Genomic DNA, 14,762 nt, shown 5'->3' on the forward strand with positions numbered 1-14,762 from the left:
TTATTTTTGGTACTTGGTAGAAAGGCTAGTAAAACAATTAATCTATTTAAAGAAGGAATGTCACTGAGAAATATGTTTATTCTTATATTTAAGACAACAAGAACACTTACACCATGACATTTACTTTGCAAGAGACATGCTGACTATTTGTACTGGAAAAGGTTATGAATCTGGTAGCATTGAAAGCCAGCTGCTCCCTACAGATGTGGTTATGGCTTAGCATGTAAGTTTGCTGTCTTTGCAGAGAACAGCATGTTCCAAGACACCCTTGTACCAGGTCGGTCAGAAAAAGGCAGATAAGTCTCAGTAAACCACACAATGCACAAAACCTGAATTGAGATTACTGACTTGAGAAAGAAACAGTAATTATTCTATGAGCTATGCTTCTTCTTACCCCCATTTATATTTTAAGTTAAGCCTAGAAAGTTCTTGATATACATAAATCTAAATTACATTCTATTTTAACAACAAGTCTGAAAGATTGAGTTTGAAAATTGTGCACTAAAATTCCAAAAGGCTGAAGATTTAATTGCTTTAAGTGCCTTAATTGTTGGCATTTGGGTGTAGTTCAAAAGTTTAAGAATTAAACACCTTTTTCTCCTTCTGCTTAGAATATTCCCCCCCAAAGCAAGAAAAAGACATGAAGAATGAGAGTTCATCTTTTCCAAAGAACTGGAAATTCACCTTGAAATCTAATGCTGACGTGATTTGCCTTTTACATTTATCTGTCTGCATCAGCTATCATATTTACGGATACAGTGCATTTTTTAAATGAAATCTGATCTTTTTTTGCTAATCCAACCCCTTCAATTCTGTCAACTCAGTCTTTTTCACAAAGGCAAAAATTTACTTTATGCCTGCACATTTGTTTAGCACAACAATAATATTTCCAAGCAACAGATATTTACTCAATCTGCAGTAAATATAAAGATAGGATTCAAAGTAGGCCCAGAGGTGAAGGCACAATAACATTCAGAAAATGTCATTAATTTTTGTTAGTTGTCACTTGGAGACAATGACTAACAGCAAAATGAGCAGGCAATCTCTGCCTATACCAAGATAATGGTAAAGGTTGCCAACAGAGAAAAGCCAAAGGATTTTATCTTTCTCATTAACTATTGTATTATCACTAAAAACTCAAGTCTTTCATGATTTTCATTTTTAGTATTTCAAAAAAAGGCTTGAACTAGCAGAGTTGTACACTGAAGGCTCAAGGAGGCTCTAAGTATCTGCAATTAGCTTTGACTAATGAGACATGCACTAATCACAGGCTGTGGCAGATGTGCACTACTCGCAACCCTCTTTCTACTGTGCTTGCAATTGTCCCCCCAATATTTTGTTTGTTCTGAAATTCTGGAGATTTAGCATCATTGTTGTTTCACAAGACCCAAGAAGTAAACAGTGAACATGGTGAATAAATCTTAGCCACCTGGAGAAGAAGGGTTTCCCCCACTACCCTCTGTTTTTTATTATAGTGCTGGATAAGATGCAGTTCATGGGCCTGATCCAGCCCACTAGAAGAAACCATATAGCAAGTGGCCCACACAACCTACTACCCTCTGCCCCAAGAGCCCCACCGCTAAGCAAAGTGCCACATCATAACTAACTGTCTGCCATGTGATCAATGCAAATTCATCCACATTACATGACATACATGCTTGGTATAACAGAGCACTGACTACATTTTGCCAATGGGACAGATTTTTCTTGATATATGAGGGAAGGACTAAAGAATGGAGTACTCCAATATGTGAAAGCTATATGGTCCAACTCAGCCAAGACATCTTTCATACTTCATTTAATAAAATGAAATAAAAGAAAAAAGTTAGAGATGGGAAGTCTCTGTTAAAAGTTCGGTTCATTTTCCCACTCCATCTAAAGATATAAGCTGCTGCACAAATCCTGCATGACTTCTGAACCATCCTCCAACACATCTTCAGAAGTTCACAATCCCATTATTTAACAGAAAGCAAAAAAAGAAAAAGGCTATATGAATAAAGAAACACAATTTTTTTGGTTTCACCTTTTAAATGAAAAAAGAAAAAAAAAAACCAAGATTTTTTCCAAATTCTTCTGCTTGTGGTCTTAAGTCCTATAGTTTCCTGTACTTCAGCATAAGAAGATACCAGCTAATTTATCTAAGCTAATAATGGCAGATATTAATAGTCATAATTCCTTAAATAGGACATTGTAGCTCTAAAAAACATTCTCATCTCTTTCTGACATCTGAGCTAATCTACAAATACACCCACCGTACAGTGAGTGATAGGGAAATACCATATATATTGTGATATTTGTGAAATATTTGTCCAAAAACAACACCACGACACAAAAAAACCGACACAAAAAAACCGACACAAAAAAACCGACACAAAAAAACCGACACAAAAAAACCGACACAAAAAAACCGACACAAAAAGTAACAACAAGCCAAGCCTTCTAGCATTTCCATGCAAACAACCCACATATTAGTGGGAACTCTGGTTTTTGCTTTCATTCCAGGATGTTTTTAAATGAATTAATTATATATTTTAACTCTTCAAAAATTCTTTCCACAACAGAAGTTTTGGTCATGCAAAGAAAACTGAGTTCTATTACTAATTTCCATAGTTCTTCCAGGACTTATTTCATGAATTCATACTCGTTATTGTATCAAAGATGACCTATTATATTCAATAGGACCAATGGGACCAAGGCCGCATACTGTAAAAGGGCCACCTTTTGGTGGACTGAGTCCAACCCGCATTTGAAACTTGGTGTTTCAGCACACAAGAACATACAGGCACTCACTGCAGTGAACTCCATGCATCTAATTTAAATCTTTACAAAGTACTATTTACTCTGAAGACGGTTTTCAGCAAGTAAATAGTAAGCGCTATTTAATTTCCAAGCTGGTTACTAAAGAGGGTCGCAGAAACTATGCAAGAAAAAGAGCAGTTCTAGAAAGACAGTGGTGCATCTGAGATGTTTTTACTGCCCCCTAGTGCACTTTTGGGGAAGAAAAGAAGAACGATACTTTGCAGACCAGAATATTAACGTTATTTGGCATTATCCGGGTTAAGGCCTACCAAATAAAGCTGAAGGCAAGCATGTGACTGCATCTCATGTAGGTGAACTCAAACTCATGTTTCTGCCACATAGCTCAGGTACAAACAGCAGTGCAGTCAAAACAGCAGACAGTGAACAGCTTGCCCACGTCCCCGTGGCACATTCCTCAGCAGCTAACCTGTACAGAGCTCGACACAGCCGCAAGTCGCCTGGAATGCACGGGGGTGATTTCGGGAGTCAGTCGCCGCTCTCATACAGACACGTAAAAGACTGCTTAGTTCTACCAGCTACTCTTTGCACCTCAAGAGTGCACTTTGCTATAATGTCTCATACATTTTAAATTACTGACACTGATTAATCAATTAAGCCTGGAAACAAAAATGGAAGTCACTCATATCATCTTTGTTGTTTTAATCAAACTGTGTTTTGTCTGTATTTTCTGTCTCATCAATAGTGTAAAAGGAAACACACCATGATGGTAGTCCCACTGAATATACATACTCAGTTGGGGTTTTTTTTTGGAAGGGAAGGTTATATAATTTATCATCTTTCCACTATTCTCGAGCATGATGATAATGATATGAAAATGATTTTTGCTTTACAAAATAATATTTTAATTGAAAATTAAATACTATTTCTAACTCACCTGAGTTTTTAAATTACATTACAGTTCTCACATACATAGATGTAAGAGCTTAAAGGCTTCTTTTTCAGTTTTCTTCTTCTATTTTCTTCCTCATTAAGTAGGTATTCTTTGAGACATTTCAAAAAGTTTTTCTACAAAATCAACAAATGTAAAACACACTGATAATTTTCAAAGTTAAAATAAATTATCTTTAGTAGAATAAAGGAATAAACAGTTTACATAAAGCATCAATTACACTCACTAGAATCCAAGTAACATCTTTAAACACATTTCAAAAGCCTCAGATTGGAGCATGAAAGGAGATGGTTAATAAAAATTCATAGCTTTATGATTCTTTTGCCCCTTTGGAAAAAGTACGTCTTGATTTGTGAAAGGAAGTCAAAAAAATTTTTGTAGCATATTCCCATAAATGTTATATGAACATTTATCAATCCTCAGTTACAATGATGCAAGCTGAATAAACATTTATAAATACTAAACAAGGTGGTAGGTAGTAGAAAAGGCAGCAAAATAATATGCAAGATCCTAATAAATTGAAAATTATTGTATTAGGTATTAAAATACAAAAGAAGATAACTAAGCGTAAAGCAAGTTCTGTATGATTGTTTTGTGATCTGGATAGCGTCAGCATCAAGTATGTAAAGTCCCTGTATACTGCTAAGTGCCCACCTGCAAATAAGAGATGCCATCGCAGCAGTTGTAAAACATTACATGCGGTAGTCCCACGTTCATAAAAATCTAAAGCCATCTTTTAAACAAACAGCAGACATTCCAAGAGTCAACAAAATTGCTCTCCAAGGATACCACTGGAGCAGTCTGCAGTTCCAGCAGTTTAACATAAATCATTTGTTAATCAAAAATCCTGTGAAGACTTGTTTTGGAAAGGAAATGTAACTACATGTCACTTGCACTCTTCTTTCAAACACAGACCTTCAAAATTATTTAATCATCTTAATCATAAATATTTCAAATACTTGTTATCATCCACTTTATTTTCTGTTCATTCAAGCAAAAGTTCTACACACCTGTATTTCTCACTACTCTGTTTAGAGTATGGACAGCTTTTTGAAAAAGATAACATTCATATGCCAGACGCAAAGAAAATCTAGCATCTTCCATTTATGTATTCCACATAGTAACAGATACGTTAATTGTGCTTCCTTATAAAAGTACTCTGGAAATTTGTTGCAGCAATTGCCAATAAAAGCATCCTGTAAGAAGGCAGTCCCCACTTCAAGCTAGCTCTTAAGTGTCTTAGGTTCTGACTCTTAAGCGTCTTAGGTTCTTGAACAATAAATGAAGTCTGGTCCCTTCACCCCCAACTTAGCTTCACCTCAAACATCCTAACTTCTGTTAGAAGTAAAGTAATACGTTCATACACCATTGCACAAATTGAATTTCATATGACATTTACAGCTACATATTACTGTTTAATAACACTATAAAGAAAGTTCAATCTCGTGTCTGAAATATTCATTTAAAACTATGTGCTTTGAAAGACTTTTTGTTTTTGTTTTTTTTTTTCCTTAAAAGGCCTCAAATTTACCCATGCCTCAAACACGGCAGGCAGAAAACAGCACTTTTACTCTCTGAGGGCATTAGCTTCCACGAAATCTTCTGGCTACAAAGAAACCAACGGTGTGTGAGAAATGAGCATTTGAATCTCATGCTCCAAACGTGGGAGCTCTGCAGCCGCAGAGTATCTGGCCCAGAGATGAAGAAACACTTTGTATCATTCTTGACAGATACATTTCCAAATTTAGAAGTGGTACTAAAAGCTCACAAAGGAGCCTTCCATAGGCTCCATCAGGTAGAAAGTAGCAAAGAGGGAGAAAAAAAGAAAAAGAAGATAAGAAGATCTCTAAATTTCCTTAAAAAGGATAGTAGTAACAATAATTATGTTCTAGATCATGGCACATTTTATTTTATACTACCAAAGTTACTTATCTCTAATTTTTTAATACTTTGAAGTCGACAAATATATACCTACTGATTACCTCACAAAAGACATACAGAAGAAAAATCATAGGACTAAATATCTATCTATACAGGTAAAATTCTAAAATTTCACAGAATCACAGAACAGTTGAGGTTAGAAGTGACCTCTGGAGATCATCTAGTCCAACCCCCCAATCAAGCAGGGCCACCTACAGCAGGTTGACCAGCACCCCATCCAGACAGCTTTTGAATATCTCCAAGGATGGAGACTCCAGCAACCTGTCCTAGTGTTTGACCACCCTCACAGTGAAAAAGTTTTTCCTTAGATTCCAGATGGAACTTCCTGCATTTCAGTTTGTGCCCATCATCCTGTCACTGGGCACCACTGAGTGTCTGGCCCCATTCTCTTTATACCCTCCCTTCAGATATTTATATACATTGATAAGATCCTCCCTCAGTTTTCTCTTCTCTAGGCTAAACAGTCCCAGCTTTCTCAGCCTTTCCTCATATGAGATGAAAGTCCCTTAATCATCTTCATAGCCCTCTGCTGGACCCTCTCCAGCAGCTTCATATCTCTGTTGCACTGAGAAGCCCAGAACTGGATGTAGTACTCCAGATGTGGCCTCACCAGGGCTGAGTAGAGGGGAAGGATCACACCCCTCAACCTGCTGGCAATGCTTTTCCTAATGCACTCCAGGATACCATTGGCCTTCTTGGCCACAAGGGCACATTGCTGGCTCATGGTCAACTTGTTGTCCACCAGGACCCCCAGATCCTTCTCCCCAGAGCTGCTTTCCAGCAGGTATAAATGCTATACAAAACCCCAGTCTGTATTGGTGCATGGCGTTATTCCTCCCTCGGTGCGGGACATTGCACTCGTAGGTATATCCCATCAGGGCCCATGGACTTTTGTATGTCCAATTTGATTAACTGATCACAGAATCACAGAATCACAGAATCACTGAGGTTGGAAGGGACCTCTGGAGATCATCTAGTCCAACCCCCCTGCTCAGGCAGGGTCACCTAGAGCACATTGCACAGGATTGCATCCAGGCGCGTTTTGAATATCTCCAGAGAAGGGGACTCCACCACCTCTCAGGGCAACCTGTTCCAGTGCTCTGTCACCCTCACAGTGAAAAAGTTTTTCCTCATGTTAAGATGGAAGTGTCTGTGTTTCAGTTTGTGCCCATTGCCTCGCGTCCTGTCGCTCGCTTACCCAATCCTCATTTCTCATATTCAGTGAAATTAAGACCAAAATCATGTTTCCAAAAAGTCATGGCATGGCATACAGCAGAGAAGGCTTGGCTTTAACATGCTCTACAGAATTGACATGTAGAGATCTTGTAAGCACATTTTTTTCTCTAAGGGACTATTGGTAATCACTTGTGCTAGGGCCCTGGGTTGGAGAGGAGGGAAGCAAAAACCTATCCTTGTTTTATGAAAGATAAACATTCGCTAGAGGAGTTATCCTACGAGGTTCCTGTACAGTGCCTGTATGATGCATCAGTCCTACATTCTCAGTTTCTTATTGTATTGCCTCCCTTCCAGCTTCTGACTAATTCTCTCACATTTTTATACTGAGCCTCACTATACAAAATTCAGGGGGTTGATTTTGTTGTTCTTTTAAGTTTAGTAAAGCTTGCAAATCTTTTCTAATTCATGTTTGAGACAATCAGCAACCGCAACAACAAGCAAACAACAATGGCAGGCCCATTAATGACATTTAATACAAATAAATCTGTAATGACTTGTTCGAACTTTTATATAAAGAAAATAATTTTCCTGATTCTTACAGAAGAAACACTGTCAAGACCCCAAAACATATTATGCATAGATATTACACAAAAGCATTTTTCCTCTTGACCATATGGGAAGGTAACGCAAAAGGAAATTGAAAGCAATGGTAATTGCTACCTAGGCAAAAAATAAAGGTAGTTCAAAAAGAATGCCTGTCTCAAAACTGCATTTTTCTGTCTCTCTAGCACACATACAAATTGCATTGTGCAGCTGTAAGCAGACTAGATCTTTCTTCAAGTCCTTTAGTTTACTTTTTCTTCTTCAGACAAGATGAAACATGCCTGGGTAAATATGATTCATCTGTTACCAGGACAGACACTCTCTCAACCTAAATGTAAAAGCTTCTCAGGATGACTTAAGTTCCCGTAACATATATTTATTTTTACAAGACAAAGATTTTTAGCTTAGCACCATAGCCAAATTCTAATTGGAGTAATTATAGTCTACTTAAATTCTCCATATATATATCAGCAGGAAATGGCTTTCCTCCATTCTAAACAAATGAGTATTACTGGTATGTCTTGTTAATCCCTGCAAAAATTTAAAAGTGGCTCCAAACGATTCTACAACTTTGGATATCTTTTTGGAAATATGCCCAAATCAGAGTACAGCCTTGGAGAGGCCCAAGGCTGTACCTTTTTTCAGGGACATAATTACAGCATGATTAGTATCTCTTTGGTACTGCAAGGAGAAAAAGCGCTTGACTCCAAAGAGGAATGAACTGTAACTAAGTTCCATAAGAAGCCTTACAAATTCACCTGGCAAATTCTTCTAACAACCAGCTCTATGCCTGCTGCTTCAGGTGAGGAAAAAAGCATTGCAAGGTGTTAGTGCTCCATTACATCCTGTTAAGTATCTTAGCTCGTTTATCTAATCACATGTATAAGTGACTATTCCCAAATACACACTCTTTTACTAATGTATTTTAATAGGTGTCACATCTTACCTTGAAAAATTCACTATGTCCTAGATTTAAAACTGTCTACCCTCCAATCCTGACATGACTGCTTTGGCTAGTCTCCTGATCTCCTCCACCCAATCTTTATTTTGATTGCACAAGCACTAGACAAGCAAGATGCACCCAAATGCACCTTGCCCGGGGAAGAAAAGCTGACAGAGTACAACATATCTCGCACCTCACCCAAGCCTCTAAAAAATTCAAAATTTACCATAAAAAATATTGCCCTTAATATGAATCTGCCCTCTAAAATACAAGCCCTTCTCCCTTTTAATACACCTGTTTGGAAACAAAAAGATTTTTCTCAAGTTTCCGAAGGCAGCATACTTTTGGAGATGAAACCAAACATGAAAAGCTTCAGGCTACAGGACATACTCTGCTGGCTCCCTCTCCCCATCAATGCTATGACCATGTGAAAAACAGGCACTGACAACCCCTTCAAGCTTTTTGCTCCATTAGGAGAAAAAGTACTACAAAAAAGCACTGACCATGCTTCAAATAAGCAACTCTATGCCTCATCTTCCTTACTCTGCCAATTAATGCAAGTCTTCCATATAGAAAGAAAACTAAAACGAGGAAAATGTCAGAGGGACACAAGACCAATCATACCACCATACTTAAATCAAAGCCAGTGCAGCAGTGTCTCTTACACTACTACAAAGAAACCCTGTAAAATATTTGCGTAAGTACTTACAAGCATATATTGTGCTTTGTTAAGAGCCATCACTGCTGCAATGAATGGAGGTGAATATAATACAGCCATTAAATCTAAACATTTATTTGTGAAATATAACTACCATCAGTACTAACATTGAATTTAATCAGAGAGATGCATTACAACAGCTACCATGAAGATGTGAATATAAAAAATGAAGTTCTGTAAATTTACAGTAAAAAGTAAGTCAAGCCAGAATTCATGTATATAATGCAATATATGGCTCAACTCAGAAATTTACATTCAGTATGGATTACACACCAATGTCAGCAAATTACATGAATGTGTAACATTTAAAAACTAACAGTGCTGATTCCAAGCATTTACAGGCAGAGTGTTCAGCAATTAACTGCTATTATTAATTTTCCTATAAAAACAACAATAAAGGTATGAAAAATTCCAATCCAGGGTAATAACTACTAGTTAACACTCCCACCTGATGATCATTCATAGCATACACAATGTAAGTTGGACAGTTCTGGGCCATCCCTAGACTTAAAAAGATACATACATCTCCTAGCAACTAATTTTGATAACTACCGCTATTGATGGTCTCATCTAAGAAAGCAAAGCAACAAATGAACAAGTAGCGGAGGCAAAACCATGTTCCTCCACTAAAAATCACATCTAAAGACAGGTTTGAGAAACAGTGGCAAACTACTAGGGTGAAGCCAGTATTTTGATGCCTGTTATCTGTCATACAAAGCCTAAAAGACTTCAGACTACAGAACTACAATTCATACATCTACTAAAGAAAAATTTGTTTCCTTCACAGTCAAAAATATAAATATTTGCTTATGCTTTAAATAAGTTATATCAGCATAAAAGTATGATAACAAAAGAGGGACAGTCTCATAATCCATCTGGAAAAAAAATAAAACAAAAGAATTATTCACTGGAGCTTTTCATTTCTTGTCTCCCACTTCTGCCCCCATGTGTACCAACCACAGCCTGATGCACAGTCAAGAGAAAGGAATTAGAGAGTTCTCATAACATTAACACCTGCTTTTTTGGGGACTCACAGGATCTTACTGTGATCACCAATCGATCAACAGGAAATCAGGAAAGCACAGCTGTTTCCTTATTCCCTTCACAGGAAAGGAAAGGACTGAGTTCATGAGCAGCAGTAAGGGGAGGCTCTAGACCCCAAAGGCCTCTGGCATCCATGCTGACACAAAATCTTCCCGGTTATAAATTAACTGTTTAGACTGAAAACCCACAAGTCTCATATTTCTGCCGCTCTGCTTATTCTCAACCAAATCTATTCTAGACTGTTTTGTAACTATTGTCTTAAGTTCAGACAAACTTAAATCACACCAGTCTGCATGTTACCTTTCTGTCTGATTAACTCTGGCTCCCAGGAACCACACTTTTTCAAGCCAGTTGTAGCATTATTCAAATACATAAATCAATACAGAGCACCTATACCTTAATGTTGCTGGAAATTAAAACAGTCAAGCAGCAAACAAAGTGCCTAGTAAGAAACACTGAAAAAGACAGGTTGAATTAAATCAGCTGGTTCTGCACATTGTTTTCCCTTTGGCATTTTTGAGAAATTTACAGAACTAAAGCAAGAGTTACACAAAGCAAGGTGCTGACTGCCCTTTAGAGATAGAAAATGAAAATAAATTATATTTTCAGTGCTCAGAATCATAAATCTAACATCTATACAAGCAATTCTGGAAAAAAAAATCTTATCTCAATGGCACATGAGATCTTAAGTTAAATTAACAATCCAGGCTTTTTTAAAAGATATTTATAGTAGAATTCATTTTAGAGATTTCAAAACACAAAACCCTACTAAGGTGCAGCCACCTTTGACGAAGGACAACAGAAAACAGGTACACAGCACACTCCTGAACACAGAGGGATTAAAAAGGAACAGATGTTTGCTATTTCACTGCTACCCACTCTTCATTTCATAAGCTACCTCTACCACTGAAAGTCTTATCCTGTTCTGTGGAACATACCTATTACCTTTAAAAAGATTCACAGGTTTATGACTTACAAGATTTTATGCATCTTTCTGTAATTTCTCAGTTATTAAATAATACTGTTTTCCCACACTGCCATGCTGCCTAAATGACTGCTCAGCATTTAGTTACATTTTCCTAAAGGACCTAATTTATTCCATAATTATACACATATGAAGGAGTTGGCTACAACTTGGCACTAATCTGTAGTTTGAACGTGATTACATCAAGGAATCTGTACAGCACTTACTACTGAGATTAAAGACCTGATAATACCACAGACTGGAACAGTAGTATATACAGGACTGTTGATTCATGTGAACCTAATAAAACTACTCTGCTTACAAAAGAGATGTCAAAGAATGACAGCCTTCCATTGATGTTGCAATAAAACAGATGTTTAATATTTAGTGTATTTCCATTATAGCTTACTCAACCGATGTGGTGAAATCTTCTTCGATGCTGCCAAACAATTCTGCTATATGGGTGGCTATCATAGTGCTGTTAACAGAGTTTATCATAACCCTGTTTCATCACAGTGATGACAAAGGCAAAGATCAGTGGTAAAACCACAGCGATCTGCTTAGTCAGAATTTACAACAGGCTTTCATGTTTTTTCTCTAGTACACACCAACGTGGTTTTCATGGAAAAAAAAAAGTTATTTATTCCCAGGTTCCACAAATGCAATAATGCTTTTCCACGTAAAATATAAGTCAAAAAGTAACAGCAGAGCAAGACTAGAGCATTTGTGTTGCCCATATGTAGTGAACAGTCTTTTGGATAAGACCACTGCCACCACACTTTATTGAAAGTGTGTATATTTATTTTATTTCAGAATTGAATTATGCAGGGTAAATATATGATGCTTTTTGCTAACTGCAGAAAGTGACACCTCTATCAGACCAAGGAGCCAGAGGCAAAGTTTTCCCAAATTTTAATTCAGTCTTACAACATAATTATGATCAATCCATAAGCTATTTGTATTAATTCTCATTTGAGAAAAAAAAAACTAGAAATTTCTGGCATGAATTATAAGAAAAATTTAGGTATATATGAAGAACCACTATTATTGCAGCTATTGTGAAAAGATGGTTTTAAACAAAATTCCCCATGATTTTCCAACATGTGCAAAATGCCCTCAATTATTAGGAAGAGCAATCTACAGATACTCAGTTTAGAAATCAGTTTAATTTTTTAAGACCTTGACAAGAGGGCTATATATTCCAGTATGTGATACATTAATTACGTAGTCTTCTTCCACAGAAATGTCACTTCCTTTTTTTTTTTTCCCCTCCTTTTTTTTAAAGACAACTTTTGCTTATAATACTGGTATTTTCAAATCTCAGTTTGTGTTTAAGAAAATAAAAACAGAGTAGGTAAGGAAGTAACACAGACACAAGCAATTAAGAATAAAGTCTGTGTAGAAGAGATCGGGATGAGTAACTAGAAGACATTTCTGATGCATAGTTTTGTGTGATACTTCAGTGAAAATATTAGCAAACATGAGGTTTAAATTTGGGTTTAGTTGCCAGGTTATAACATGATTTCAAGTTTACACTGTTTTATTTTAGTGTAGTATACCTCTGAGTATCTCTCTAGGAGAATCTTTTACTCTCCCAAAGATTAAAGATACCTGCAGGACTCAATTCCCAAGCCTGGTTGTTTCTCTCTGTGTGGTTTCAATATTTCAGTACTATAAGGCAGTTACAAGCTTCAGAAGTGCTGACAACAGAGCAGAAGACTGTTTTTTCTAGGAAGAGAAATGGGGACAGCTTGGGAGAGCTGTGATTTAGAAGGGCATTCTGATGAGGCCCCAAAGAAAGAACACCTGTGCAGAACAAGCATACATTTGTTGAGATTTACCACTTCCTAGTACATAGACAAAGTTACCAGCTATTAATGGACACTTTTTACATTTTTTCTTCTTTGTGTAAATTCAGTGTTTTTTTGTTTTGTTTTGTGTTTTTTTTTTTTAATGACAAGCATCTGGATTCACCATATTGAGTACACTTTCAAACTCTGGATCCTGAAATAGATTGAAAACTATTCAGATCCAAAACTGATCAAAACTAAGCATCTCCTTCAGTATCAACACAGTACTTTCAAGACAGTAACTATTACTCAGATTATCTGTTGGAGATGCACGTTTTCAGGTTAAAAAAAAAAAAAGAACAAAAAACCCTTACTTCATTGCTCCTAGTTCTGCATAATGTGCAAACAAGAAAAAGAGTGAAGTTAAAGTATACAAGTGAAATTCATCATCAGAGATTCACATGCGTGTTTTTTTTAAAAAAACCAGATATTTTTAAAAGAATTTTGCATTTGCATTTGTTTAATAGTCATTAGGAAAATCACATGAAATCTGCATTTCAAATAACAGTCATACACTTCACCCACAAATTCAAACATAAAAGAAAGAGCATAGTTAAAAATAAGGGTCTACTCAAAGTGTTTAAACATTAAAGAGGAATAAAATACTTACATTATCTTCCTCCTGTATATCATCATCATCATGATCGTCATCACTGTCCTTGAACCCAGGTGGAAGTGGTGGCCCAATGAATTCTTCATCATCATCATCATCAGTATCCTCATTTTGACCTCGAGCTGAAGTCTGGGATTGCACAGAAGGACCAGTTAACTCTTCATCTGAGCTATCTTCACTTTCACTACAGGCTGCGTCTCTGCATGGAAAAATTTTAAAAATTGCTATTTCAAGAACATGAACACATTTTTGGCATTAGGAAATTTCTGAAAAGTAAGCAGAACTATTTAACACACGTTCATTCAGCTCATTCAAAGTAAGTGTGCTCCCTCTGCTGGTAGTTAACAAGCAGGCGGTATTCTAACAGCAGGCAGAATGTCTGAAACTGGTAAGCAGAAAACTTGTAAGAATTTTAAAACATTACTTTCAAGAGAGTTTAAGAGCTTTTTCTTGCAGTAAGCCTAGGTTACAGTGCATCATTACAGTGATACATTGCAGTGGACACCAGCTCTTCCTTTCAGATTGTGAGATAATAGACTCACATTGCAAGATAGTCCTTTGTGAGCTTGTATTTTAGGAGCGTATGATTTACAAGTAGGCAGACTACAAAAGATAGTTTAACAATGAAAAGAAAAAAAGACTATAGAGGGGTATTTTTTAAGTTTAGGTTATCACTTAAAAACAGTAATAAAAACATACAAGTTCAAGAACACAATAAAGGATTAGAGAAAGAGGTTCTAAACTGTCTAATTGTGTCAGAGAACGTGCGCCTCCTAAAAGAGCTGTCCACCAAGCAGGTAATAGGTTATACAGTGGACATCTGTCTTGGATGAGTAAATTGAATTCTATTTTAGGAAGAAATCAAAACAAACTAAGAACAATATGAATTAGGTCCTCAGATATTACAGTGATACGGGCTTGCATACATAAAAGCTTGTCTAACTTTTCCAGCTATATCTACTAGCCTAATAAAAGATATTACCTCTACATACAAACTTTGTCTTGCATAGCGATGAGAGACATTTAAAGATCTAGGTCAGAATATGCCTGTCTAATAAATCTAACTCAAATAAAATAAGCACCTCCTACTTTACAACAATGGGGCAATCAATAGCCTTCTTGATAAAGGAAGCTTTTCCAGCACCTGAGGAGGATTCGGGTCCATTAGAGCTCTTCAATTTAGCTATAGTCAAATTGTTAA

The 14,762-nt window shown here is 36.6% G+C and overlaps 1 protein-coding gene across 3 annotated transcripts in view; it reads right to left on the reverse strand.

Annotated features, from left to right (window-relative positions):
- The window catches only part of WDR70 (WD repeat domain 70), a 147,251-nt gene that overhangs the window by 126,676 nt on the left and 5,813 nt on the right, over positions 1-14,762 (reverse strand). For all 3 annotated transcript variants that reach the window (XM_067315830.1, XM_067315829.1, XM_067315828.1), the window contains exon 5: positions 13,559-13,760. In XM_067315830.1, the coding sequence (XP_067171931.1) occupies positions 13,559-13,760 (202 nt within the window). The remainder of the gene's footprint in view (positions 1-13,558; positions 13,761-14,762) is intronic.

This window comes from Apteryx mantelli, chromosome Z (genome assembly GCF_036417845.1).
Source record: "Apteryx mantelli isolate bAptMan1 chromosome Z, bAptMan1.hap1, whole genome shotgun sequence".
NCBI classification, from domain to species: Eukaryota; Metazoa; Chordata; class Aves; order Apterygiformes; family Apterygidae; genus Apteryx; species Apteryx mantelli.